The sequence below is a fragment of the Acromyrmex echinatior genome, chromosome 3 (assembly GCF_024713525.1).
Source record: "Acromyrmex echinatior isolate Ae372 chromosome 3, ASM2471352v2, whole genome shotgun sequence".
Lineage (NCBI taxonomy): Eukaryota > Metazoa > Arthropoda > Insecta > Hymenoptera > Formicidae > Acromyrmex > Acromyrmex echinatior.
In genome coordinates, this window is record NC_141854.1 from 6133331 (window position 1) to 6159836 (window position 26506).

A 26506-nucleotide genomic window follows, 5' to 3' on the forward strand; every position below is an offset into this window, starting at 1 on the left:
TATGCAACATAAATGTTATCTGGGAAGGATATGTTAAAAAATAGCTTGAGATTTTTACGGAGATAATGATTTTGCTCAAGTATTTAAAAGTTTAGCTAGATACATAACTCATAATTCGAAAATTTTTAGATATTTAAGAAAAATTGTTTTTTTCATGTAACCTCGGCGGTACTGAATTCTTCCTCGTACCGGTGAAAGGGAAGATATCATCTGAAATACAATATATTATAATTAATGCTTTAATGTAGCATTAATTATAATTTTTTTTCATTTGATTTTTTGAACATTGATTCTTTTTTTTTATTTTTTAAGTCATAGGTAATTTTTTACTCGTAATCTTCCTCTTTTCTCTTTCCTTCCAATCTTTAACGTTATTTATAATGCTTCTTAACGCTTGAAAAAAATTATCATCTTTTACCTCCGATGATTTGTTATGTGCTTTGTATTCGTTTATTTTTTTATAATGACATATAAAATATAAGATATGTTATTAAAAAAGAAAAGGTTTGTAATACTTAGATTTTTGAGAAATTTTTTAGATTTTTCTTAGAATTTTTTAGATAATTTTTCAGAATTTCTGTATGAAGTTATAACTTTTTTATAAAATTTCTTAGATTTTTTTCACACGAATTGAAATACTCTTTAGAAATGCTGAGAAAATAATATAAAAAATTCTGAATGTTACACAAATTTTTTTAGATGAACAGTAAAATTTATCTAAACAAAGTTATGCTTTCATTTTGGAGCCCTTTTGAGGTTTATTTAAAAATTAAAATTTAATTGAAACACAACTGGAGAATCTTTTAATGCTGCGACTTTTATTCAATATCCCTGGATGATTTTTGAATTCGAGAATTTAACTCACTATATCCCTTTGATAGTAGTGTCGCGTAACTCTTTATGAAAATGAAAAAAATCCTAGAATATAATAAGATTTCTCATTCTATAATTTCTGAAAAAAGAAAGAAAGAAAATCTGAGAAATTATGAAGTATTTATCAAAAAATCTTTATAAATTTAAAATATGAAAAATTCTAAAAAATGATCTGAAAAATTCTAAGAAAAATTTTCGCCAGAGACATAAAATAAATGAGAAATAAGTAATGCAGACAAAAATTTAATAAATTACATCTCAAAGTGAAATCACACTATGCATTGAAGATTGAGATTAAAGATTAATGATTGACATTTGACCAATGAGAACAAAGAAATTTAGCTCCTTTTATTTTGATTGATCAAATTTCAATCTTTCAATCTTCAATGCATAGTCTGATATTGACCTTATAAAGCATATTGCACATACATGATTCAATATTAAAAGATTGAATCGAGTTTTTTATATTCACATTTGCAATATGTTAGATAAGATATTATTCTTTACTTTTCCTTTCTTTTTTAATTTATGTATTTTTTTGTTCGAGTTCTTTGTTTATGTTTTCAATTAATTCATTGTTATTTGTAGTGAAAGTGTAGCATTTTTCAATTTTAAGATGTGTTCGGAGAGACACTACTAGCGCTATTTGTTGTCATTCTATCATCGTTTATTAGACGTAAAACAAGAATAGAATGAACACAAACAGCGCTAATAGCGTCTCCCCGAATACGCACCTTTAACAATCTTTTTTCAACCTGCGTCTAATAACAAATCAAAGTAGTTATATTAGATGTATACGAAAACGTCGAATTTTTAATAAATAATTAAAACAAAAATTAAAAATAATTAGAACAAAATGAAATAAATACAATTGTTACGTCCAGTGGACTCCAATTTCTTCGTTCGATGAAATTATCGGTAAAGCACGAACAAAAATTCGATCCTTAATGGTTATCAATCGAGCGAGCGAGCAAATATCACGAATTTGAAGAACGTATTATTAGAAATCTTCCTAGCGATATAGAAAAATAAAAACTATGTTTATTCAAAATTGCCTGATCATGGTAATAAAATTTATAGCATCAACACGTGATTAAAATTATAAACCCTGAAGAGAAAATATTGTCTAAACAAGATAGAGTTAACGAATACAGAATTTAGACGCGGATTGACGGTACGTGACACTATATAAATAAAAACGCACATTCCAAACTTGTAAGAGCGATTAAAATCCAAGGATGTTTTTTTTGTCAACAACAGAAAAAATAATACATAAGATAACGATACATAGTTCTGAGTTTTATCTGAGACCCGTCACAAACAATGTAACTGTAGATCCAACGTAGATAAATACTGTCTAAACAAGAAAATGTATGTTTAACTCATAAAAGAAAACTCAGTAGCTGATAAAAAAAAAAGAAAAATACGAAACTCACGTAAAGACGTAAATAAATTATAATCAGATTACTTGGAAGAGACAATACGTTATACCCCCTCCCTCAGAAAACGGAACTAAACTCGCCATAAATCCAAAATCTTTAGGGAGGGTGATGTCATCAGCAATAAATATTTAGAAAATTTATAGTATGAGTGGAGCTGAATTGAAAGCAATCCTTCAGTAATTATTCAAGAAACAAAGAGTAAAAAATTCTACCAACCCGAATTCTCGATTTTCCAACTCGACACAGCCTACCAAAGAACCATCCTCAAAAAGATTCCAATATAAACTGTGACATTGCGACATCCCCTGTACAAATTACTTCTGCTTAACAGTTTGCAACTTCAACATCGCGCTTCGTGCAGTCCGTTTTCCAAATCGTTCGATTTACTATTAGGTGTTGGAATTAATTCGTAGCGTTTTTTAATGAAAGAATGTTATTTATTTCACATGAGCATTAAAAAATACATTAATGAAAGTACTTCCCATCACTTGTAAAACGCTACGAATTAATTCCAACACCTAATACAATCTGTGCGTGAGTTCCGAGGTCGAGAGCACAACTCATTGAGACCCGACTACCGAGCCACCCGAGAAGAGGAGTCACCGGATCAGGAGCAAACAGTTCCCTTTAATTATTCTTTGCGGGAATCGAACTAACTAGTCCGCAACTTTTAGCGAGATCTCCTCCGAAAAAAAACTACCCTCGGCGGCAGTGCAACCGAAATTGGCTTCGGAGTCGACCTTACTTAGAAGCTCGGATGAAACATTCCAGGAGTATCTCGCTACTTTGAATTCTCGGAGTCGTCGAGATCCAAGCGAGAACTCTCCTCCGACTCCAACACCACCGTCTTTACCGGCTACTTCGGCTTCATTAGTCCTTCCGGCTTCATCGACTTCATCCTTCGGTACCCTAAAATCGGTTAGAGGCAATACTCCCATTACTCCCTTCTCGATTTCCGTTATCTGTCCTGATTTGTCTGCGTTATCGGACGCTCCAATGGAGCGAATTGTCCAGACACCCCTCCGTCAATTCCTGACTCCTGCATTCAGTCCATCTCCTCTCCGTCATCTCAAATGATAGAGGACATTTCGGACTCGGTTTAGTTCGCTCTATTTACACAAAAGAGATTTTGGCAAAGACTTTTGGGACACCCTATATATTAGTAATTATATTAGATAATAGTAAATTGCATAATCATAACGGCAAAATATAAATTTTATCTCTGTAGGAAAAATTTTTTTTTTCAAGTTACAATTTAAATATTTTCGATAAAATGTACAAGTTTTTTTCGTTTTTACTACTCCTTAGGACACGTTTGTAAATGGTTTTAAAAATTAGTTGTAATTATAATTTAAATAAATAAGTCAAATCTTGATCATTTTATATATACATATTATACAATTAAAGCAATTCACATATTGTAATACACATACACTATCTAATTTTAGAATACGAATAGAATATTTTAGATGTTAGTTAATATGATTTGCATCTCTTTCTATTCATTTTAAATCTCGTAATTACCTCTTATCTAACAGAGAAAGATCTCGCCTTATGTGGCCTAGTTCTAAGTTATAAAGATTAATCCTTAGTATACATTTTAGTACTTGGCACCTTTACTACATATGATGCTTTCGTGTCCTGGATTAATTTTCATCAGTTTTACAAGTATATAAAAATTATTAAACAATTTTTATGTATATTTTGCTATTTTTAGAAAGTATTTGTAAAGTTGCATATTTATAACAAATAAGATAATTGGATCCAATTTGGTCCGTTTTCCAAAGTGGGCCACTCGCTATTTGTATATAATATTATAATTATATTTAACAAATGACAGTAGTAATTCGAGCAAGCCGTACGACTTGATTGCATCGATTCACAAATCATATTATTCTTTATGTTTGTGTAAAAATAGGAAAAACTGTCGTCGCGGTCGTAATATTCCGTAAGTAAGTAATTGCTTTTTATAATTATGAAATGTAATTATTAATGTCTATAGTTCATGTTATTGTAGCTCTATATTCACTTTATAACATATTCAGTTTATATTTTTGTCACAACGTTTCGCTTATAATTAAAGAAAAAGAACTTTTTGTATAGTGATACCAATGTGGGCTATAGTTCATATATTTTTTTAATGTTCACAAATGTTCTATTTTTTGAATATGACCATTAATTTTCAATTCTAATCTCAGCAAAAAATTAAAAAATTCTCAAAGCTTAGGCCCACATTGGGTCCGGTTTTATATAAATTGTCTTATACAAATTGTTATAACTAAATATAATTGACAAAATAAATATATGCACTTTTTTATACAAAAACATAAAACTTTGGAACAAAAATGTTTAAAGGAAAAATATATCTTAAAGTTCCAAACTACAAAAGGAAAAATAGTTCAAGTGTCTGCTGTCTAAAAAATTTAATTATTTAATAATCTGAAAATGAAATTTTTTTAATATGCATGAATGGCCATAAATTGAAGATATATTGCATTTACATTTTAAACAATGCATTATATTATTATATTGCTATTGTGTAAAAAAACTTATAATTTATTAGGGAAATGTTTTTTATAACATTACAGACAACATAATTATTAAGTATATAGATAATATTACAGATAACATTTAACACAAGAGTCAAAACCTTCGTGTTTATTAAAAGCTGATGTTGTTCTAGGTTAAATTCTTTTTTTAATAATTTGAAATATTCCTGCAATACAAACGAGAATTAATTGAAAATGAAAAAAAAAGAGTTTTTTTACATAGAAAAAAATGTACACTCTGTACATATGATGGGTCATTTGTGATCCAGAGGTGAACTTCGGAGTTATTCTAGCTAAGGATACGCACGAATTGAGACCGATAATGCACAAAACTTGTTTTCTAGTCAAACTTTTTTTAGGAATAAAAGAAAGATTCAGATGCTCTTAATATTTCAAAGAAAAAAAATGCGCAGGATACGAATGATCCGAAGATGTGTATTAAGAGTTAGGTTCCTTGACCCGAAATTTGGACTGACGTATGTGACGTTCGCTGGAAATAGGTGTTACAGCGTCCTTTCGGGATATTAGTACACATTTCAAAGTAACAAAAACTTCAACTCGTGGCATTTGCTTTTATGCGTATACACGCGAGATACACGCACAGAGGCGAAAGACAAATATCACGAATCTAAATGTCTAAATGTCTGTCTAAGTGTCTTTTCATACTCTCTTCTTATTTATTCTTCATCTCCAATCGATTCCAGAATTAATTTCCAAGGATTTGAATGTAATATAATTATGAAATCTTATTATTCTTCTTATTCACAGAAATTCATCGTCTACAAATTATCATATTTTTAAATCAAGTTAGAGAGTTGGAATAATAATTATGTCTATTAAAAAATTTGATATTTTTTCATATGTACCAAGTTGTAAGCAGTAAGAAATTGATCAATTACAGAATGTGAGGAGAATAATCGATTATAGTCTCTCAATAGTCTCAATAATCTCCTATCGTAGATAAGAGTGATTTCAATCAGATCATACTTTTACCTGATTGGATTTTGATTGTGTATCTGGCATGCCTGATCGAATTTTTATTCGGGAAGAGGAAGGAAGACAGTTCGAGAAAAGAAAAGAAAAGAAGAAACAGGCCTACGATAGGCATCGGATACAATCCGATTAAAATTAATATTATTTCTTATTTGTATAAAATTAAATTTTTTTCTTGTTTATTTATTAAATTTTTCCTCTTTTATTTCGATATTATAAAAAATCAACATGATAATTAATGAAAAAAAAATTAAATTATCTAAAATTTTATAAAAATTTATTCTTGTAAAGATTTTTTTTTCACACAATGGATAATTATTAGGTGTTGGAATTAATTCGTAGCGTTTTTTAATGAAAGAATGTTATTTATTTCACATGAGCATTAAAAAATACATTAATGAAAGTACTTCCCATCACTTGTAAAACGCTACGAATTAATTCCAACACCTAATATATTATATTATATTATATTATATTATATTTATTATAAATATATCACATTATATTACATCATATTAGTAAATATTTTATTGAAAGAATTATAAAACTTAAATTAAGAATTATGTTTTAAATTTTAAAACATTGAAACATTAAAATTTATTTCGGCGAGCAAAATTATGTATCAAGATCGAATATTTATATTATTATTTATTGTGATCATTCTTTTTATCTATACCCATTGTAAATAATATCATTTTTCTAAATATGAATATTTTTTAAAAGTAATTAAGTAGTATTGTATTATTAACTATTTAACTTTAATGCATTTACGTCTCACGCATAAATTACGACATGAATATTTTTTTAATAATTATTTTAATAAACGTTTAATGAAATTATAAAAAAATTAGAAATATAAATTATAAATTGCATCAAAATACATGGATCTTGATGCCTAATAATATTTCTATGTGAATTTTTAAATATATTTTTCTTTTCTACAAATTGTGCCGATTATTGTTACACTTGAAACGCAACTTTAAGCTAAAGTTGGAATAATAATATTACAAATTAAATTATTAATTAATTTAATAACAATACATTTAAATCTTTTTATATTAAAAATAGTTTATGTATCGATATTAGCACAAAAATGTTTTACATACGAGGCAAATATACATGATTATGAATTTATTTTGATAGCTGTCACATGTCGTAACCATTGTAATGTCTTGTTATTGACATTTTGTGATATATTTTGATATTATTAGGTGTTGGAATTAATTCGTAGCGTTTTTAATGAAAGAATGTTATTTATTTCACATGAGCATTAAAAAATACATTAATGAAAGTACTTCCCATCACTTGTAAAACGCTACGAATTAATTCCAACACCTAATAATTATGCAAAGATAACGTACAAATTATCATATAGAAGCAGAAACAATTTTTTAATAAAAGTGTATCATTGCATATTAAAAGAATCCTCCTGGTATAGTACTTTTTAATAATACTTTTTAATAAATTTAACTGGTGATTAATTTGACAAAATTACAAAATTTCTAACTAATAATGCGCAATCCGTAATCTAATTTATCTTTTCATACATCAAATAACAGAATATTAATAATCTTGATAATAAAATACTATGGCTATGTCTTGAAAAGTTAATCAGGTTAACTATATATATAGAAGAGAGATGCCGAACGCATACTGATCGCCTAAATTGTATCATCTCTCTCTCTCTCTCTCTCTCTCTCTCTCTCTCTCTCTCTCTCTCTCAATGTTTTATATTATTATTTAATATAGGTAACATTTAATATAATATACATGAGAAATGAATAATAGGAAAAAATATAATAATTATCTACATCTTGTTTTCTGGACATTGTTTTATAAAAAATCAGGTACATTTGATATTAATTTTTAATTACCTTACGTAGCTGATAATAACGCAATCAATCAATTTTATTAAAAATTTTTGTATTTTTGTATTTAAAAGAAGATTTATTGTAGAATACTTTACATTTATTATATACATATACATATTTGCAATCATTATAAAGATTAAATCGATATTTTTACAAAATCCATCGAGTTTTCTAAATCGTACCAAGATAAGATGATAACAATAATAAAACTGATAATTGGTATCAATACAAATATCAAGTGCCAAACTATATTTGAACTAATTTTATTTTAATTTGTTTTTTTCATTATTGTTATTTAATAATTATAAGATACTTTTTCTTTAATAAATTATTAAAAGTAGATATTAATTAATTATTAGGTATTAATTAATGATTTCTTTTATTAATCTTATGCTTTCAATTATTTTCATTCATAATTTAATATTTTCAAAGGAAATACGACTAAAAAAGACCTACAGAAACAATTTAAGTGATCGGTTGCCTAAATCGTATTTTTTATAGCATGTTACAAAAAGAGTTATCAAATTAATTTGTTATTGATGAAAAGTTAAACATGTAATAAGCGTTCAAATTACTCTCAAATTACAATTTTTAATGTTCATTTGCATACAAAACAGTGTCAAATGGAAAAAATGTAATACAAAAGAGGTACAGCAATCTACAAATAGATTCCGTATAGAAACAACAATAATTTCTTAATAAAAATGACATTGCATATTTGTACGATAATCTTGAAGTTGCTGAGAGGGCCCTGAAGCACCACTTGTCATATCGTCATGCCTGAGCGCGTATCAGTTCCGTGATAAGTAAACTTTAATTATTTTAAAAACTGTTACCTCGATATTTTTGTCTTAGAATGTTCTAAAGAATCCGTTCTTAAAACGATGTTCGTGAATTTTGGGACACTCTGTATATGAATATGTATAAAATTAGAAAAAAATACTTTTTTTTTCTGTCTTGACTCTTTTAAAGAATGTTGAAATAAATACGAATCGACAATCCTTCAAAAATTTGTATACATACATTTTCTTTCTTTCTTAAAAGATAAATATTTATATTGTAGAAATTAAAAAAATGTTAAATCTGGTAGCAGGAAACATTCTTGACATTGAAATTTATAGCATACTATATATAGCACACTAATTATTAAAATATCATGTATGTAAATTATACTTTAAGAATTATTTGCTAGATTACAATCTAGTTATTTCTTCTTGTTTTTATAAATCGGTACATTATTATCGTGTGTTTAATTGAAATATTAAAATTTATTGTGACTTTAATAGAGAAATAACTTTTCCTCCAGAGTAACAGTTTATAGTAAGGAAAAAATCAATAATAATTTATGGTAGCGTTAATATCAATATAATATAAATTCGTAATACATAAAATGTGACGTTGCAGTTGTCAAATTGCTGCTTAATGATTACAGAAAAAAAACTGAAAATATTTATCACGATTAAATTAAAAATCAAGGATAATGATGCGTCAGCATTAAATTCATTAAATATTGATTTATACATCACTTGAATAAAACCACAAATGTGTTTGTTCATTTTAAATATGTTTTGCACGTTTTACTCATACTCTCAACGATTGTTATTGACTTTTATCGAGATTCCTCAATAAAAAATAAAACGCGGATAGTGAAATCTATCAGTAATTTATCAGTTGTACGTATCGCATTTCTGCGTAAATTCGTTGGGAATAATATATGTGATTTATGAATCCATAGGTAAATCACGCCATAGGTAAATGAAAAAATATCATTATAAAGTCAGAAGGATTTTAGAATTATACATGTTTGTATTACTTGTTATCTAAAAATGGTACCTAAATAAATAAGAATTATATATGGGAGAATTGCGAACGGTACTATTACAATATATTTAATGATAATATATTTCATTTCTCAGTGTATTCAGTGACAGTTCGCATTCGCTATTTATGTATAGTGCTGCCATAATGTCTGTATGAACATATGCATGCCGTTTAAAGTAAAGATTATTATATATTTTTGATGATTTTAATGTAAAGGAGAATGGGGCAATTGCAAATACCTAAGGGAAAAGTTGAACAAAGCAGATTTGTTCAGTAATTACAAAAGTCTTTATACAAAGGATACTGGCTTTGAACTAATAATTAACATATATACATATCATAGTACATCAACTTTCAAAATAAAACATGACATTGATAAAACCTTCAATATATTTGTTTATTTCTTATTTGATATTTATTATTATATTTATTATATTTATTATTATAGATATTATTGATATTTCTTATTCTTCTCGTATTTGTTTATTTCTTCTTCTTCTTCTTCTTCTTCTTCTTCTTCTTCTTCTTCTTCTTCTTATGTTAGGCCTCAGGCCTGTGTTACATTTCTCTCATATATTTGTGCTGATTATTCAAATTGTCACGAACATATATATGAGACATACAATTTTAATGTCGGTTCCGAACAGCGGATTTGTCGAGAGATGTTTCTGTGGGCAAGGATACTCTCGGGAAGTTATCGGCCTTTTCCGAGAGGAGAAGCGTAAATATTTTAGGTCCTATCGAGACCTCTGATATGATAGACCAGAGCCCGATTCTTCAAAAGTATATGTAATGCATACTATAGTATTTCCTTAGTTTTTCGTATGCGATACTTTTCGAGAATAGGGACCTAGTGCGCTGTCTGTTATGCCACGCTTGCGCTCGTATTTATTTATTTATAAAATAAAAACTATCGTATGCATCTCTGCAATTTAGAAACAAATAAAAAAGCGAATAAAGTGTAAAGAAAAAAATGCATATTAATCACTTTTAAAATGATAACAAAAAATAAAAATTTTACTTTACTTTTTATTTCTGAATTTTTCATATTTAGTAAAAGAATGCTGAGTGCTGTACTCCTAATGATTTACTTCGAGAAATTAGGCTCATTTTAATGTGCCGTGAATTGAAAAAAAAAATTGAAGAATGAAAAATTGATTTAAATGTAAAAAATATACGCATATCTTATACTTTCTTTCATGAGAATTTATACTGTGTAAAATGTCTATAAATCTTTGCAGTTGAATATCCGGTGAAGTATTATGAAGCGTATGATCGATATGTCAGGAGACTTTTATTTCTGATATCATAGTTCATTTTCCACAAGTAGTTTCACTGTAGGACAAAAAAATTAATAGAATAATAAGATTGGAATTAATAGAACTTTCCAAATTTATTAGAATTTTAAATTTTATTCTGAAGATTGGAAGTTGGGCCAGTCTTGAAAAAGAGTGGCTCATTTTTCAATCTTTAAAAGTAAGATTTCGCTCTTTATAGTGACAGTTTACTCTAAAAGTTTTAGAGAAAAGAGAAACGTAATCAATCGTTTAATTTTGACAACTTAATTACTAATATTATATTTTTTCCTCGCAAAAAAAAAACGGACCAGTAACCTTAAAGTAATCTATTTTTTGCGGATAAATCTATACTTATTATCGTTGTAAAATGAAATAAAGATAGAAATATTATTTATTCTTTAGGATTAAATTCTCTAAATATGGTTTTAAAAACGCGATGTATTTCTTCTGGTAGAAAAACGGACTTTTGCTTTTATTATTCCTGATGAATAAATTCTGAAAATATGCAGTCCAGACACACACATACACAGAAAGTATGATTGAGTATCCTCTTACGTTAATGTTTGATGCTGGCTTGCTTTGTAGCATATCGCCAAAGCGTCGGCACATCGCCATTTATGCGCAATTATCGCGCGCAGTGCTAGAGTGGGAGATTTGTTGATTGCGAGAATATTGCATCGAACTAATTGTCCCAAACGGAATCAAACAGGGATAACGCAAGGAAGAGGAACGAGGAAATACCACGTTGGAAATGCCACGTTGCTGAAGAAGATGCATTCCTCATTTGCGGAAGATCCATTTATGCGGCGTTCGCGCAGTTGATTAACTCAAGATATACGTATATCTTCGCGTTCAATATACTGCATACGACTGATAAGAATTGAATTCTCGGGCCGATGTTAGCGTCGCGGGCTTCCGCCGCATACTCTGTTGTACGACTCGCGCTGATCAACACGGTTTTGTATAGCCAGCCGTTCCCTCCGTAGACCCACGATTGCCCCAACGAGGGACTATCGAGGAGACGTCAAACTAGAGGAAAGTCACGGTGTGTAATCAAAATTCTAAAATTAATTTGCTAAAATTAGTTTCTTGTACGAGCGCGATAACGACAAAGTCGTTTCTTTTATCAATTTCTTTTCTTTTATTCTTCTTTTATTTTTTTTTCTCTTTTTCTTTTCAATGTATAAATTGTCTTGTTACGGAAAGTGTAATACAGTATAACTTAAAGAAACCAAATTTCGTGTTTTATCGTTCTTCCGTATTATCAGACGAACTGGACATTCTCGCGAGATCTCGATTAAAGATTCAATCTTTTGAGCTATCAGTATTGCTGCAATCTTGTATGCTGCAATATGTAATCGATATTACTCTATTGTATATATTTTTTGAATAATAAGGTATGTCGAGTGCGCATGTTGATTTAAAAAAAAGCGCATATGCGACATTGCGCGAAAAAAGCATCGCGAACATAAATAACATGTTGATAAAGAGATAGTTGATAACATTGAATTAAGTTTAATAAATTTTCACATATTTTTATAAAAAACGCGCACAATTTCGACACACTCGATTTATTTTCATAATATAATGTCGCTATAATTAAACTTTAACTTCAAAATAATATTTAAAACGTGGTGTTACCACGTTATCAATGTGTATGCTTATGAATTTTTCATATTGGTTGCGTTCAGCGGAAAAAGCAATTTTGCAATTATAAAATTCTTTGATGTGATTGGTTTTGTTCTTAATTCTTCATTCATACATTCTGAATGTATAAATCATATTAAAAAATCGTACAGCTATTGTATGTATAAAGCTATTTTTTTTGTGGAACGCAATCATTGTATATTCTCTTCCTGTTTGCGTATTCTTTTAATCGATTTTAACGTATAAATCATCACATCGACGTCATTTTTAATTTTAGATTATCTATAATTCATGTCACCATTTAAATTAGAATTCTATTTGTAATTTTATGTGATACGAACGACATGTGGATAGTTAGAATACATGCGTATGTAAAATATATGCTAAAATACACAGACCGAAAATATACATGACGTATAAAATTATAAAATGTAGAATTGTATTTTAAAATCTGAAACGTGAATTACAGGTCGTCTGAGCCTTATTATTAAAAACTGACGCAACTTAACATACTTATTATTAAGATTAATTTGCACACTTATTTTTACTTCGTGCTATTTTTTAACACTTTTAATTCAACATGGATGGACTCTTTACAAAAAAGTGGAAAACATTAAGAAGTGAAGCGAAAACAATCAACGATTAATGCTTCTCTAGTAGGACAATTTATACAGCGATATATTGATTAAACATGCATTGCCCAAGAAACACATCAAGAGATCGAAAGTCAAAACTTTGTTTTAATATCATGAAAGTCAAAATGATTTTTGATTATAAAATTTGGCTGTTTATTGACGTTAAGAATTAAAATAAAGTTATTTTGATTTTTTTATACTGCTTTTTATGTGTTCTTTGGGGAATAAATATATTGAATAAATGTTGCACTAATGAAGCAATTATTAGAATTCTTGATAAATAAATGAGAATATAATGTGAGGATTTATATATATATATATACAGGGTAAATCAGAGTCGTTGAACCAACTTTTTGCCTTATGAGAAAATTATCGACTTCACACCTAATTGAATTATAACGTGTGCAGTCAATTATTTTGTCAAAAAACTGGTTCAACGACTTTGATTCACTCTGTATATATAAATATGTATATATATATATATATATATATATATATATATATATATATGTAGGGAATACATGTGAAAGTATATGAATCTATAATTATAATACATCAAGATTTCAATATTTTGTAGCTCGGTTAATATTCACGTTACACGCCGGCTTCGCAATTCGCATCCACATGTTTTTATTTTGTACGTTTATCGCAATCATGAAATACGCAAGATAAGGAGAATATCCGCAAACCAGCGGTTTAGTTGCTATGTATGGTTAATAATTTGTGATTTCGCCAGGCATTATTACGACATTAACGCGAGTTCGTATTTTCCGCATGATGCGAATCGGGCGGCACGGCGTGGTAAACGGAAAAACCCGACGAAACGAAACTTATAGATGTTACACGTATTGTGTTATACTTACATAAGAAACTACACGGATTGTTACATAAATCATTTTCACGCGATCGACGAGTATCAACGTTGAAATATTTGTTTAAGTAAGCGTGAAAGTGAAGTGTCGGTTTTAATTACCTTTTAATAAGATTCCAATATAATCGCGCTACATTAAATTAATATATTTGTTAATTAAGTACGTATATATTAGATTGAAATAAAAGTTGAATTTGCTACGAACTTCAAAATTCAAGCGAATATAACTTTGTGAAAAATAAACAAAATTTGAAATAAAAAAAGGATTTTAAAAATAAAATTTCTATTTTAAAAAAAAAAGATTACTATGAATTTTGAGTTTTTGTGAGTTTGGTGATTTCTACAAAACTACGACAAAATGGAAAATTTTTTTTATACTTTGTAAGCTTGTCACGTACTAAAAAAAAATTGGAAAAATTTTCGATTTTCTAATGTGCAAACTTAAAGTTCTTCTTACACAATTGTTTTTTTGAAAATTTTCCTAAGATTTTTTGTTATTGGGATATCACGGATTATAAAAAGAGCATTTTGATTTTGATTGCCCAACTCTGTTAAAAATCATTTTACAATTTAAAAACAGATTTTTATCAAAGCTAAAATTTTATTCTATTGAATGATACAATTGCCAAATTTTTTTTAAGAAAGATGTAGATATGATATAAATGAAAAAGCGTTATAAACTTTCATTTTGATTCAATATTTGCTAGATACTAATATTTGATTGTGAACATGTGTGTATGCTATAAGGTGAATAGAATGTTACATCTTTTGAACGATAAAAAAAAATTGTTCATATTTCGTACATATGTTGTGTAGAAATTTAATTCTTTTAAATATTATTCTTACTAATTTTAATATTTTCATTTATCCATTATTGTACCACAATTATGCATCAGTTAATTAATTTTTCTCCTTTTTATCATTAGATTTAAATTATTTATAAATGTAATTATTATTTAAGCAATATTTAATTTCAATATAATTGTATTATTTTTGTATTATAGTTAAGATGCACATTAATATCACACTTAAATTTAACAATTTTTTGTAATACTTTAAACGCTTTTATTTTACAAATTGAAAGTATTATCTAATATATCGCAAACAATTTTTAACATACTTACGTATTGTACGTGATTAGCATATTTAGCATTTAGTAAGACAGGTGCAAGATAACGAGAGTCACGAATGCATTTTAACGAATAAGCTTCGTAAAAATTCACGTGCGAGCAAATAAAATTGCGAAACAAGAAACTTTTCTCTTAAGTTAATTATTATTTTTTCCTAAAATTAATGTAAAATAAGCATAAGCTTGAATTGTTCACATCCTGTTTGTTCGGATTTTTAAAGTGGTATATATCTTATCTGTTTACATAACTTGGCTACAACATTTTGACAAATATAAATATATTTTTGTGTTATAAATTCTTTCTTGTTGAGATGCAAAATACTGAAGACATATGCCATAGAGAATAATCTTTTTTAATCTTCATAATTCTATCGCACGCGTCGATTAAGTAAATATGCTCAGAAATTGTGGTAATAAAGATTGTTAATGCGAAATCATGTTTAATCTCATTCACTCTTGGATGTTATATATCTCGCATTGTCTATATCGCATTGATATCGTTACGACGTGCGTTCACGCGATAATATTACGCAGTATTTTGATGTGTTATTGTTTATGTTGAATATATATATAGTTGCAAGAGTTTATACTAGCTGTTTCCTTCTCTAAAACTGTTACGTTTTTAAAAATATATTTTTATGCTATTGATTGATTTATATCAAAATATAATATGCCAAAAGCACATAAAATACATGAGAATGTGGTCATTTTTAAAGTTAAAATATAAATCGTATCGAGGATAAGATAAAATAATGAGGACGCCATACTTAATCAAATAAAAAAGAGAAAAATATTTATCCAATTTTGATAAACGTAAAATAACGGGAAAAAAAATGGAACGGATATTTCGTATCGATTTCTATGATATCGATGATAATTTAAGAAGCCTAATATCGTAGGAAAATATTGACATAGCATAATTATTTTGATAAAATAATCAGCAACTATGAAAAAATTCTATTATTTATTTTAAGTCAGTCACAGAAATTTAGTGCAAATATAAATGAACAAGTTCAATTTGATTTCGCATTTCAATTATATAATGTAAATTTCTATTATCTAATGATATTTGAATTATTAAGTGGCCTGTGATACTGTAACATCGCGGAGCAAGCTTGAAGTGTCATAAAAGAAATTACCCGGGATTCAATGGAGATTAATCATGTTTGTACGCGCGCAAAAAGGTAAAGGTTCGCAATCTTAAATAATATAAAATTTTATACATGCTATTTATATGGAAAAACGACTTTTGTATGACAAAACTAAAATAAATCTTCAAAAAACTAAAGTAAATCTTCATATTATTATTGTAGATTATCAAAAATAATATTGTCATTGATATATAATATCAGAAAATAATGCGTCGTATGCGTCCTATGCGTAGATGTCTTTAATTTAAATTTTATTATATTCCATTCATGTATGAACAGAATATTTTGAAAATTTTTGATTGAAAGAATACTGAAATTTTATAATTATTTACACGTAAATCGTATGTATAGTGCCATTAATTGACATGCATTAAAAACGTCACGTTCTTTTGCATCATACATACACACACACATATACACACACATACACACACACACACACACACACACACACACACACACATACACATTACATAATTTATGTTGTTATCACTGAAGTACTATATCTAGTTTCATTATCATTCATCAGTATCTAAAACGTCATGACGTTCGCAGATACTATGTTTTCTTTTTTTTACGACAGTTTCTGCGTAATTAAACAAGTTCTCTAACACTTTTATAATACTCTCGTTGCAATTCTACGGAATTCACAATAATGATGCAAATACAACGCAATAATGGAGCAATTAGCGTGTTTTGAAAGTTGAAATAAAACAAAGAAAATGCGATATATTTCTTACATTGGTGTATATACATTAAATATTAAATTTATTTAAATATGAAATGGATTCCTGTAATTTCGAAAGTTCACTAAATGATGTAACTTCGTGTTTTGAAATATCTATAAACTATTTTAAATTGTTATCTAAACAATAACTCTTCTATTATGCGTCACACGACTACTATTCACTATTCTTTATGTTTCTTTCTGTCTGTTTTTTTCCTTAATGAGACATTGCATAATCTTACATGTGATATTATTCAATAATTGATGTCTGATGTCTTCTTTTGTGATTGTAATACGTAAAACAACCATAATACGAAGATAATGAAATGTTAGTTGTAAACAAGTTTTCAAATAAAATTATATATATATATATATATATATATATATATATATATAAAATATAACACACACACACATTTTTTTATTATATAATTTTATATAATTTTATACAATTATATAAAATTATATAAAATGTTAATATATATATATATATATATATATAATTTTATTATAGTATATATATATGTATATATATATATATATATGCATATATATAATACAATTTTATATACATGTATATACAATTATATATATAGGGACTAAGTGAGCATCTTTTTTCAATTACAGTTTTCAATAATAAAATAAATAATTTTAGTCAAATGACTATTAGCGTTTTATAGAGTGATTATAAAACTACAAAATGGCAATAAAAAGTTTTGGTGTTTGCAACTTCATTTTATTCATATACACAAAAAGTGATGTGATTTGAAAAATGAAATATAAAAAATTACTTTTGACTATCGAAAACATTTAACTACTTAAACATAATAACGCGACACCTAAACTAACGAAACTTCATTGATGAACAAGACACACGAGATGCTTTCTACAATATAAATTGGGAACATAAGATATATTTTTGCTACTCAAAATTCAAATGCCAGCTTAGCCTCGGTGCCCACTTAGCCTCCGTCTCCCCTATTATAAAATATATTTTTATATAGATATAATATATAAATATATATAAAACACACACACACACACACACACACACACATACACACAGCAGAAAGAACAATAAGTAAAATTAAAAAATGATTAAAATAATATCTTTTACATTGCTTTTTTAATAAAAGTGAAATTTTAAATCAGAAAAAGTGCTTATACATTATACAATGATATGAAAATATATTAATCATGTAAAATTATATACATATGTATATGTAATTATATATAGGATATTGTATAATTTAATTGCATAAAAAATAATGCAAAAATTACTCAAATTAATATTTAATTATTCTTTTTATTATTTTTCTAACATAGAGGAAAGGCCCCTATTATGAGATACTGAGTTCATTGTGAGTAAATGCTAGAAGTTTATAGGCAGAATTTAAAAAAATAATAGGTTATTTTGAAGGGAATTTAATAAGCTTTAAGTTTGTTATATAACATTTAATTCAAATTTCATTTTTTGAAAATTAAAGAGATGTAAAAAATATATCAAAAGTATATCAATATCGCAATTAAAAAAAACTTTATTTAATGTTTCTAAAATACAAACACAAACACAGCCAGCGTGCGCGAAAAGTGAGCATGCAATAGATTATATTCAGAACTCGTCTTCAGGTAGTTGGAATCAAGCATCGCAGAAATAGGTACTCAATATTCATTCGGGTGTCTTTTATTATTATACAATAACATTTATATTTTAGCAACAATTTTCACTACATAACATAGAAGCGTGGGTTATTTCATATTAGAAATACTCTGGATATTTCCACGCTTTGTAGTTTTATAATCATCAAATCTAACTTCTGTAATTAAACAATTTAACATATCCCGTATTTTTCTAGTACGATCTTACTATATGATTCACTACATGAAGAATTTATTGCCAAATATTTATTTATTAAATAATAAACAAGGTTTAAAGGCTCATCTCAATGAAACTTGAAGACATCCAAATTCTAAAATCTTGTTTTACGATGACTACAGGCATGATCTAATAATGAATTTTCTACTAAATAATTTTCAATCCAAGAGCAATAAATTTATGGTGGAACCAATAGATAGCGTTTATTAGTTTAACAGAAACGCCGTATCTCGTATTAAGCGCTTATCTCACAATAGAAGGCTTTCCTCTACATTTGTATATGGACGGAGATTACACGAAAAAAAGTACATATATATATATACACGTATTGTATATATATATATAATTACACTCATGTATCTGTTTTTACATAAAAAAATTTTTATCGGAAACTTTTAATATAAATTTATACTCTATAAAATTTAGTATTTTTAAAAGTGATACATTATAACATACATAATTATCTACTTATTTTAATGTCTACAAAAATATTCATTTATATATTAGCGTATAAAGTGTAAAATCTGATCAATTATCTATAGTATTATCTAGTATCTGTTCAATGTTCAACAAGATATATAAAAGTTGGAAATACTTAAAATTTTGTATAACATCAAGTGAAATGATATTAGATTATACATGTGTATAGCATTATTTATATATATATAAATTGTGATAATTTTCAATATCAAATTAAGTTATCTGAGTATCAAAATAATAAAGTCACAGTAACATGATTTGTACATTACATTGTATAATGCGAAAAAAGTTTAAATAAATTCAAAAAATTGCTTAAACGCATATTCTTCTGTAAATAAATTATAATAGCATTCTTATACAAGGTATCTTATTTTAAACAATTATACCCTTTAAAATTTAATTTTCTTTTAATCTTAAAGAACAATATTTAAAAAAAAAATATAAAGTTTCAAGAAGGATAAATAATAGTAAAAAATATAATAAATATTTTATATATTTCTAAATAATTCAATGAACTGTGCAAGTGAGAGTAAGCTCACGCGCGGTTAAAGATGCGCTAATAAACTATACATATTCTATAATTCAAATATATAAATAATTTTCTAAATACAATAATTTTCTATTTTCGAATGTTTTGACTGACTTCTAATCATTTTCAACAAATTAAATAACATACGTAAATGTAACTAGATTGAAATATATTTTATTCTGATAATTCTTCAACAATTGCATCCAAGTGAACGATTCTTCTCAATTCCTATTATACGATTAATTAATATAGTCCAAATGACTCAGTGAACATAAATGTAATCTAAGAGGAAAATTGTAGAATTATAATAAATAATGTCAAGTTTTAAAATTATCGTCATTATAATAAATGTCATTATAAGTCACATGATACGTTACTATTCGATCGGTCGACGAATCACAATGACAATTTTAAAATTTGACAACATTATTTATTATAATTCTATAATTTTTCTTTTAAATTGTATTTGCGTTCACTAACAATGAGTCATTTGAAGAAGTTTTTATCAACTTTTTGGTATATTAATTATTATTTTATTAACTATTGCGAAAATTGCAAAATGGTGAAGGACTTTTCGACTCAGTTTAGTCTACTCTACTAGTACATAAAATATTTAGTGGTATATGTATATGTGTACAAGGTGTTCATTTTAGAATACCCCGTATACACACACACACACACACGCACGCACGCATAGCAAGATTCACGAAATTGGCATTAATGCCTGTTCTACAATAGGGTCATAAGTTGGAAGCCATAAAAAATTAACGAATCATAGTATACATATAATCGATTTTTTTTTTTTCATATTCAACTGTGATTGGCCAATTTCTTTCCATTTACAACTTGCGACTCTATGCGAAGACTATACAGCATATACATGCGACTTGCGATCTTAGTAAGATAGTGATACTATTATAATATCAGTGTGCTGTTCCCCCTGATGAAGTAAACGGCAAGATACACGAAATATTGACGTTAACAATTATGGATCACGACACAGCGATAATCTGTAAATCCTTTGTCTTTTGGCACCTCTGAAGACAATACCTGTGAAAGCTTCAAACATGTAAACATTTCTTATTAGTGAACTTGAAATTTATGCTTACCAGTAAGTTGTATATTATCATGAAGTAATATATTATCATCGAGTTTCTTTATGCTGATTTAGTCTCCTGGTAAGCATAAATTTCAAGTTCATCAATAAGAATGTTTATATTTGAAACTTATACATATATGTAATCTAGAATGTTTTTCCGTTGAAGATAAGAATATACGAATACAAGCAGTGTTTAACATGAGATGCGTGGAAATAGTACGTACATATATGGGAGGCAATGCTTAATGTATTCAATTTGTATCATTGTATTAATTGCAATTAAATTAAGTTTGTACATTTACACAAAATATGAACACAACAATTTGTATATATATATATATAAATGATAATAAATATAAATGCAAATAATATATAAAAAATATGTAACATATACATATAAGAAAACAGAAATATATTTAAAAAATTAATAAATTATTCACTTATATTTAATGGCCGTATTCAGAACGCACTTATAACGATGTTACTTAACATGTTATAATTTACATTACGCACATTATAGAATTTTAGAGATAACAGGGTGCTTTTATCAAGAAAAGCGCGTTCTAAATGCGGGCCATAATATTATGTAATTTCCAAAAGAAAAAAATCTAGAAATAATTTCGAATTATTCATGTATTATGAACTGCTCGCATAAAGTGAGTTTTCCTTTATTTTGATAGGTAAAAGTAATATTTTGAGTAATCATTTAATTTGCTTTCTGACATTTGAATCAATTCTTATAATTTCTATAATATTATAAAAAGAAAGTTATAAACAAATTTATTAAATCTTTCACAAAAAATTTTTTATTGTAATTTTAAGTTATAGCTCGCATGAAACAAATATGTATAGTTTTATTTATAATTTTTTACTTTTGTAATCATTATTATTAATACTCTTTATTACATTTTTTTTGAAATAAAGAATACAGGGAGATAGATAAAAATAACATTAATCAGTAGCACGTATTCAAAAACAACAAATATTTAAAAATTTCTTATTTATATCACTATCTATATCAGAAAGCGATTTATAGAAAAATTAAAGTTAATGAGATATATGCATAGAAATAATTTTCATTTTAGTCTTCGTAAAAAATTTATCCAAATACATTACATTGCAATATTGCTCGAACGTTTTGTTGTATAACAAAAAGCGGACATCTTAACATTGTTGGAATTTTGCAACAATGATTCAGTAACGTTTTGCAACCATCATGCAATATTACAATGTTTCAGTGAAATCATTCTGCAATCTTTCTATGCTGTATGGGCTGTTTTATGTATATGTGTGTGTGTGTGTGTGTGTGTGTGTACATATAAAGTAAAACTTACATATAAAGATTATAAAGCATATATTATTACAGTTTTTCAATCCAATTGCATCCAATTGAATCTAATTGAATCTAATTAAACCCAATTAAATCCAAAAATATCCGCTATTTAAAAAAAACGCATTCGGAAAAAAATTTCAATCCATTCTCGTTTGCTGGGTTATTCTGTATATTTTATTGTCTGTATACTTTAAAAATTCCGAAGAAGATTTTTAAATACGTATTAAATGTAATCTATACGAAAAATTAATATAAAAATTATTGTGTTCTATCGATAAAAACTTGTATTTACAAAAGAAAATGAAAAATATCATAAGTGATAATCTTTACACCTCTATGGTGCAATAATTAATTTTTTTTTGTCAGTAAATATCAAGTACTGACCCAGTGAGAAATGACAATGAAATCGATGTCGATTCCATTATCATTTCTCACTGCGTGAATATCGTGAGTTTTTAGTACCTCTGAGTAGAGATGGAAAACTATCGATAGTTGCAATCATCGATAATTATTAGAAGTTTGTTGCTTGATTTTTAAAAAAATTTTATTTATTTATTTTATTTATTTATAATTACTTCAAAAATTCACAAAACGAAAATTTTATTTTTAATAAATGTATATACATACATAATCGAATTTTCATTTTTGCAATACTAATGAAACAATCGATTATTATCGATAGTTATATCGATAGTTATTACTTCCATCTCTGAGCACTTTTTGCGACTGTAAAGAGATAAATATATATATACATTTAACCATTGTGAAAAGAAAGAGGGAGAGAGTTGAGTGCAGAAGGTGCAATTAAAGATCCTCTGAATTGCGTCTCGGAGATGGTGAATAATATTGAGTTTGTTTGTATGTTACACGTGCATACTTAGTAAACTCAAAACTGTAAATTGAAATATCATACGAGGTGGAATGCAAAACTGATATGTGAACTATTCCGTTTCTTTGTAAGATTAGAATAGATTAAAAGAATTTCAAAATGACAACGGAATTTGTGTGGGATGCTGATAATGCGGCAACAACGTCGACCGTATGTGATATATCGCAATATATTTCTTCGAGAAATCATTCGTCTTTTCGTATACTTTGTCTTTGTTAACATTCTTGTTAAAATGCTGATGATATATGATACGATGAAATGATATAACATTTTTTTTTCTTTCATTATTTGTATCATAATTTTATTTTCAAAGCATAAAAAGTAGATAAAAATAGACGTTATAATTACAAAAAAATAGAAAAAAGAAAGATGTGAAAAATAAAATAGTTAAATAACAATTTCTGTTAGGTTTAATTAAAGTAAAGGAATGTCATTCTCAAATAGAAACTATTATATATATTTTGTTTGCAGAATATTCTGTTTAAGTGGTTTATATAGTTTTTATATAAAAAAATAGCGTTTTTTTTATTTAAGATGTATATGAAGAATATTATTTTTTAAAATTATTTTGTATTTCAAATTATTAAAACTATATATTTCACAAAAGATTTAATGAAAAATGATATATAATTCAATAATTAAATATATTGAACTTATTTTAATTATAATTACTTTTTTACAGACCGACGAAAGGACACCACTTTTGTCAGCGAGTGGTCAAGCCATGTCCGTTGAAAAGATTGGTATTTCACAACAGACTTTGGTCTCTACTGATGGCCTTGGTCGGGCTAAGAGACTCCCACAATATCTGGCAGGATTAGCAGCAACGCTTGGCGCTCTTGCTGCTGGTATGGTGCTCGGTTGGACATCGCCTGCCGGTGAAAATGGTGTCAATCTGGCAAAAAATTATGATATCAAAATATCCATAACTGAGTTCTCCTGGATAGGATCACTTGCTACTCTTGGAGCGGGTGCAATGTGCATTCCCATCGGCATAATAGCGGATTTAATTGGAAGAAAAACTGCCATGTTGATCATGGTAGTCCCATTCACTATTGGTTGGCTTCTGATTATCTTTTCAAATTCAGTACTTATGTTCTACTTTGGTAGATTCATTACCGGTCTCAGTGGTGGAGCCTTCTGCGTAGCTGCTCCCTTATATACGGCAGAGATAGCTGAGAAGGAGATCCGGGGTACGCTTGGCTCCTATTTCCAATTGCTGCTCACAGTAGGTATCCTGGCCGCGTACGTTTTTGGAGCCATTATCGAAAATATGAGGACTCTATCGATCATTTGCGCGGTGATGCCGCTGATTTTCTTCGGAATATTTTTCTTCATGCCAGAGACTCCAGTGTATTATTTGAAGAAAGGTAATGAAGAGGCTGCCAGGAAAAGTTTGATCAAGTTTCGTGGCAATGAATATGATGTCGAAGCCGAGTTGCAAGCGCATCGTGAAGCGCTTGAAGAAACCAGACGAAGTGGTAGATCATTTTTTGATTCAATCAAATCTCCGGCCGCCAAAAAAGGCTTTGTCATCGCTTACGGATTGATGCTCTTCCAACAAATGAGTGGCGTGAACTCTATCATTTTTTATTCTTCGGATATCTTTTCCAGAGCTGGAAACGCTATTTCGCCCGACATAGCTACCATCATTGTGGGAACAGTGCAAGTAGTATCAGTTTTTTTTGGTACTCTTGTTGTTGATAAATTGGGTAGAAGGATCCTGCTTCTAATATCAATCACAGTAATGTTCCTGATGACTCTGCTTCTTGGGATTTACTTTTATTGTCTTGATCATACTACGGCCTTCGATAATATTACATGGTTTGCACTTATTCCATTGTGCACCTTCCTTGTAGTATTTTCTGTGGGTTTTGGACCGATCCCATGGATGATGATGCCAGAGATCTTTGCGCCAGAAGTGAAAGGAATTGCTGGGAGTAGCGCCTGTCTATTTAATTGGCTTATGGCTTTTATAGTCACCAAATTTTATTCTGATATGAAGGAAGCTGTACAGTCCTATGGCACTTTCTGGATATTTTCCTTATTCAGTGCCGTCGGTACTCTATTTGTTTACTTTTTAGTTCCGGAAACGAAGGGTAAAACATTGGATCAAATACAAAGGGAGTTGAATGGTTGATTAAGAATTGATTAGAGACTCTGAAGCAAAAGAATATAAATTGTACATATTAAATTACATTGTTTTGTATAGAATAAAGTTGTACATATAATAAGTTATATTACATATAATAAGTATATATAATAAGTATTTAAAATTATATATTTTGTAAGTTGAGTAAATCATATCAAGCAAATAATATCATAGCATGTAAATGTATAGTCTATATTTGAGAATGATTGTAATGTTATTTAATTCTACATATTCTACATTTTATTATATCATAATACTATTTTCGTGACTCTCCCATCGATGATTTATTAATTGAAAATTAAAAATATATTTTAAATGGATCAGAACAAAAATTCGTAGCGTTACTTCATTTGCATCATATTTATACGCTTTTAAGAAAAATTAGTAATTGTATTATTCGATAGACCAAAGTTTCAGTTTTAAGAATCTGTTTTTTGAGAGAGAATTGCGGTATGATAGTTTTTAACGGAGTTATGAACAATTAAAATCAAAATGTTCTTTTTATTTAATTCGCGACAATTTAATAACAAAAAAATTTTAAGAATATGTTTAAAAAACAATTTTTTAAGGAAAATTTTAAATTTTTATATTAAAAAATCGAAAATTAAAAAAAAAATTTTTTTGGGTATATAACAGATCCATAAAGTAAAAAGAAAATTTCCTATTTTCTTGAGTTTGTAGGCTCTTGTATGTAAAAATTACTAAATTGACAAAACTCAAAAGACTTAGTGGCTTTTCAAAAATAAAGATTTTAAAACTCTTCTTCAAATTCAAATTTTATTCATTTTTAACAAAGTTACAACTGTTTGAATTTTGATGTTTGTAGCATTTGTGAACTTTTATTCTAATTAATCTAACAATATTTTGATAAGTAAATAGTGATTATAAACTATATTTCCTCCTTTTCCAAAATTATATTAATTTAAATCCTAAAAAAGAAATATCCTTTAGAAATGTGACACATTGAAATTCAATGTAAAATGCTATTTGATATTAATATTATTACCTTATTATACCAGCTTTAAGGCTGGTATTCATAGGTTCTTATACTTAACATTATTTTTATATTTAAGATTATCTTAGGTATATTTAAGACAGTCTTAAAATGTTATAAACCAAAGCTAATCACAGAAATGTATTA

General features: G+C 27.5%; 1 protein-coding gene and 2 long non-coding RNA genes across 4 annotated transcripts; 2 read left to right on the forward strand and 1 right to left on the reverse strand.

Moving 5' to 3' along the window:
- Positions 1-10734: 10734 nt before the first annotated feature.
- Positions 10735-11493, reverse strand: LOC147910161 (uncharacterized). The gene is made up of 2 exons (XR_015544683.1): positions 11403-11493; positions 10735-10884 (listed from the first exon to the last, which is right to left on the reverse strand). It is a non-coding gene; the product is annotated as an uncharacterized LOC147910161 (long non-coding RNA).
- A 258-nt stretch (positions 11494-11751) lies between these two features.
- LOC105151516 (facilitated trehalose transporter Tret1) lies at positions 11752-25697 on the forward strand. Of its 2 annotated transcripts, none has more exons than XM_011065271.2 (2): positions 11752-11892; positions 23896-25697. In XM_011065271.2, the coding sequence occupies exon 2, from the start codon at positions 23938-23940 to the stop codon at positions 25351-25353; it is 1416 nt and encodes a 471-aa protein (XP_011063573.1). In that variant the 5' UTR covers positions 11752-11892; positions 23896-23937; the 3' UTR covers positions 25354-25697. The 2 variants fall into 2 exon arrangements, with proteins under 2 accessions (XP_011063573.1, XP_011063572.1); XM_011065270.2 differs by lacking the exon at positions 11752-11892 and adding an exon at positions 22992-23363.
- LOC147910162 (uncharacterized) lies at positions 13557-16422 on the forward strand. The gene is made up of 2 exons (XR_015544610.1): positions 13557-14160; positions 16212-16422. It is a non-coding gene; the product is annotated as an uncharacterized LOC147910162 (long non-coding RNA).
- Positions 25698-26506: the final 809 nt, after the last annotated feature.

Coding starts and splice junctions, on each gene's coding strand:
- LOC105151516 (XM_011065270.2), top strand. CDS start 23,313: ATGACAACGGAATTTGTGTGGGATGCTGATAATGCGGCAACAACGTCG. Junction 23,364..23,895: donor ATGCGGCAACAACGTCGACC/GTATGTGATATA, acceptor ACTTTTTTACAG/ACCGACGAAAGGACACCACT.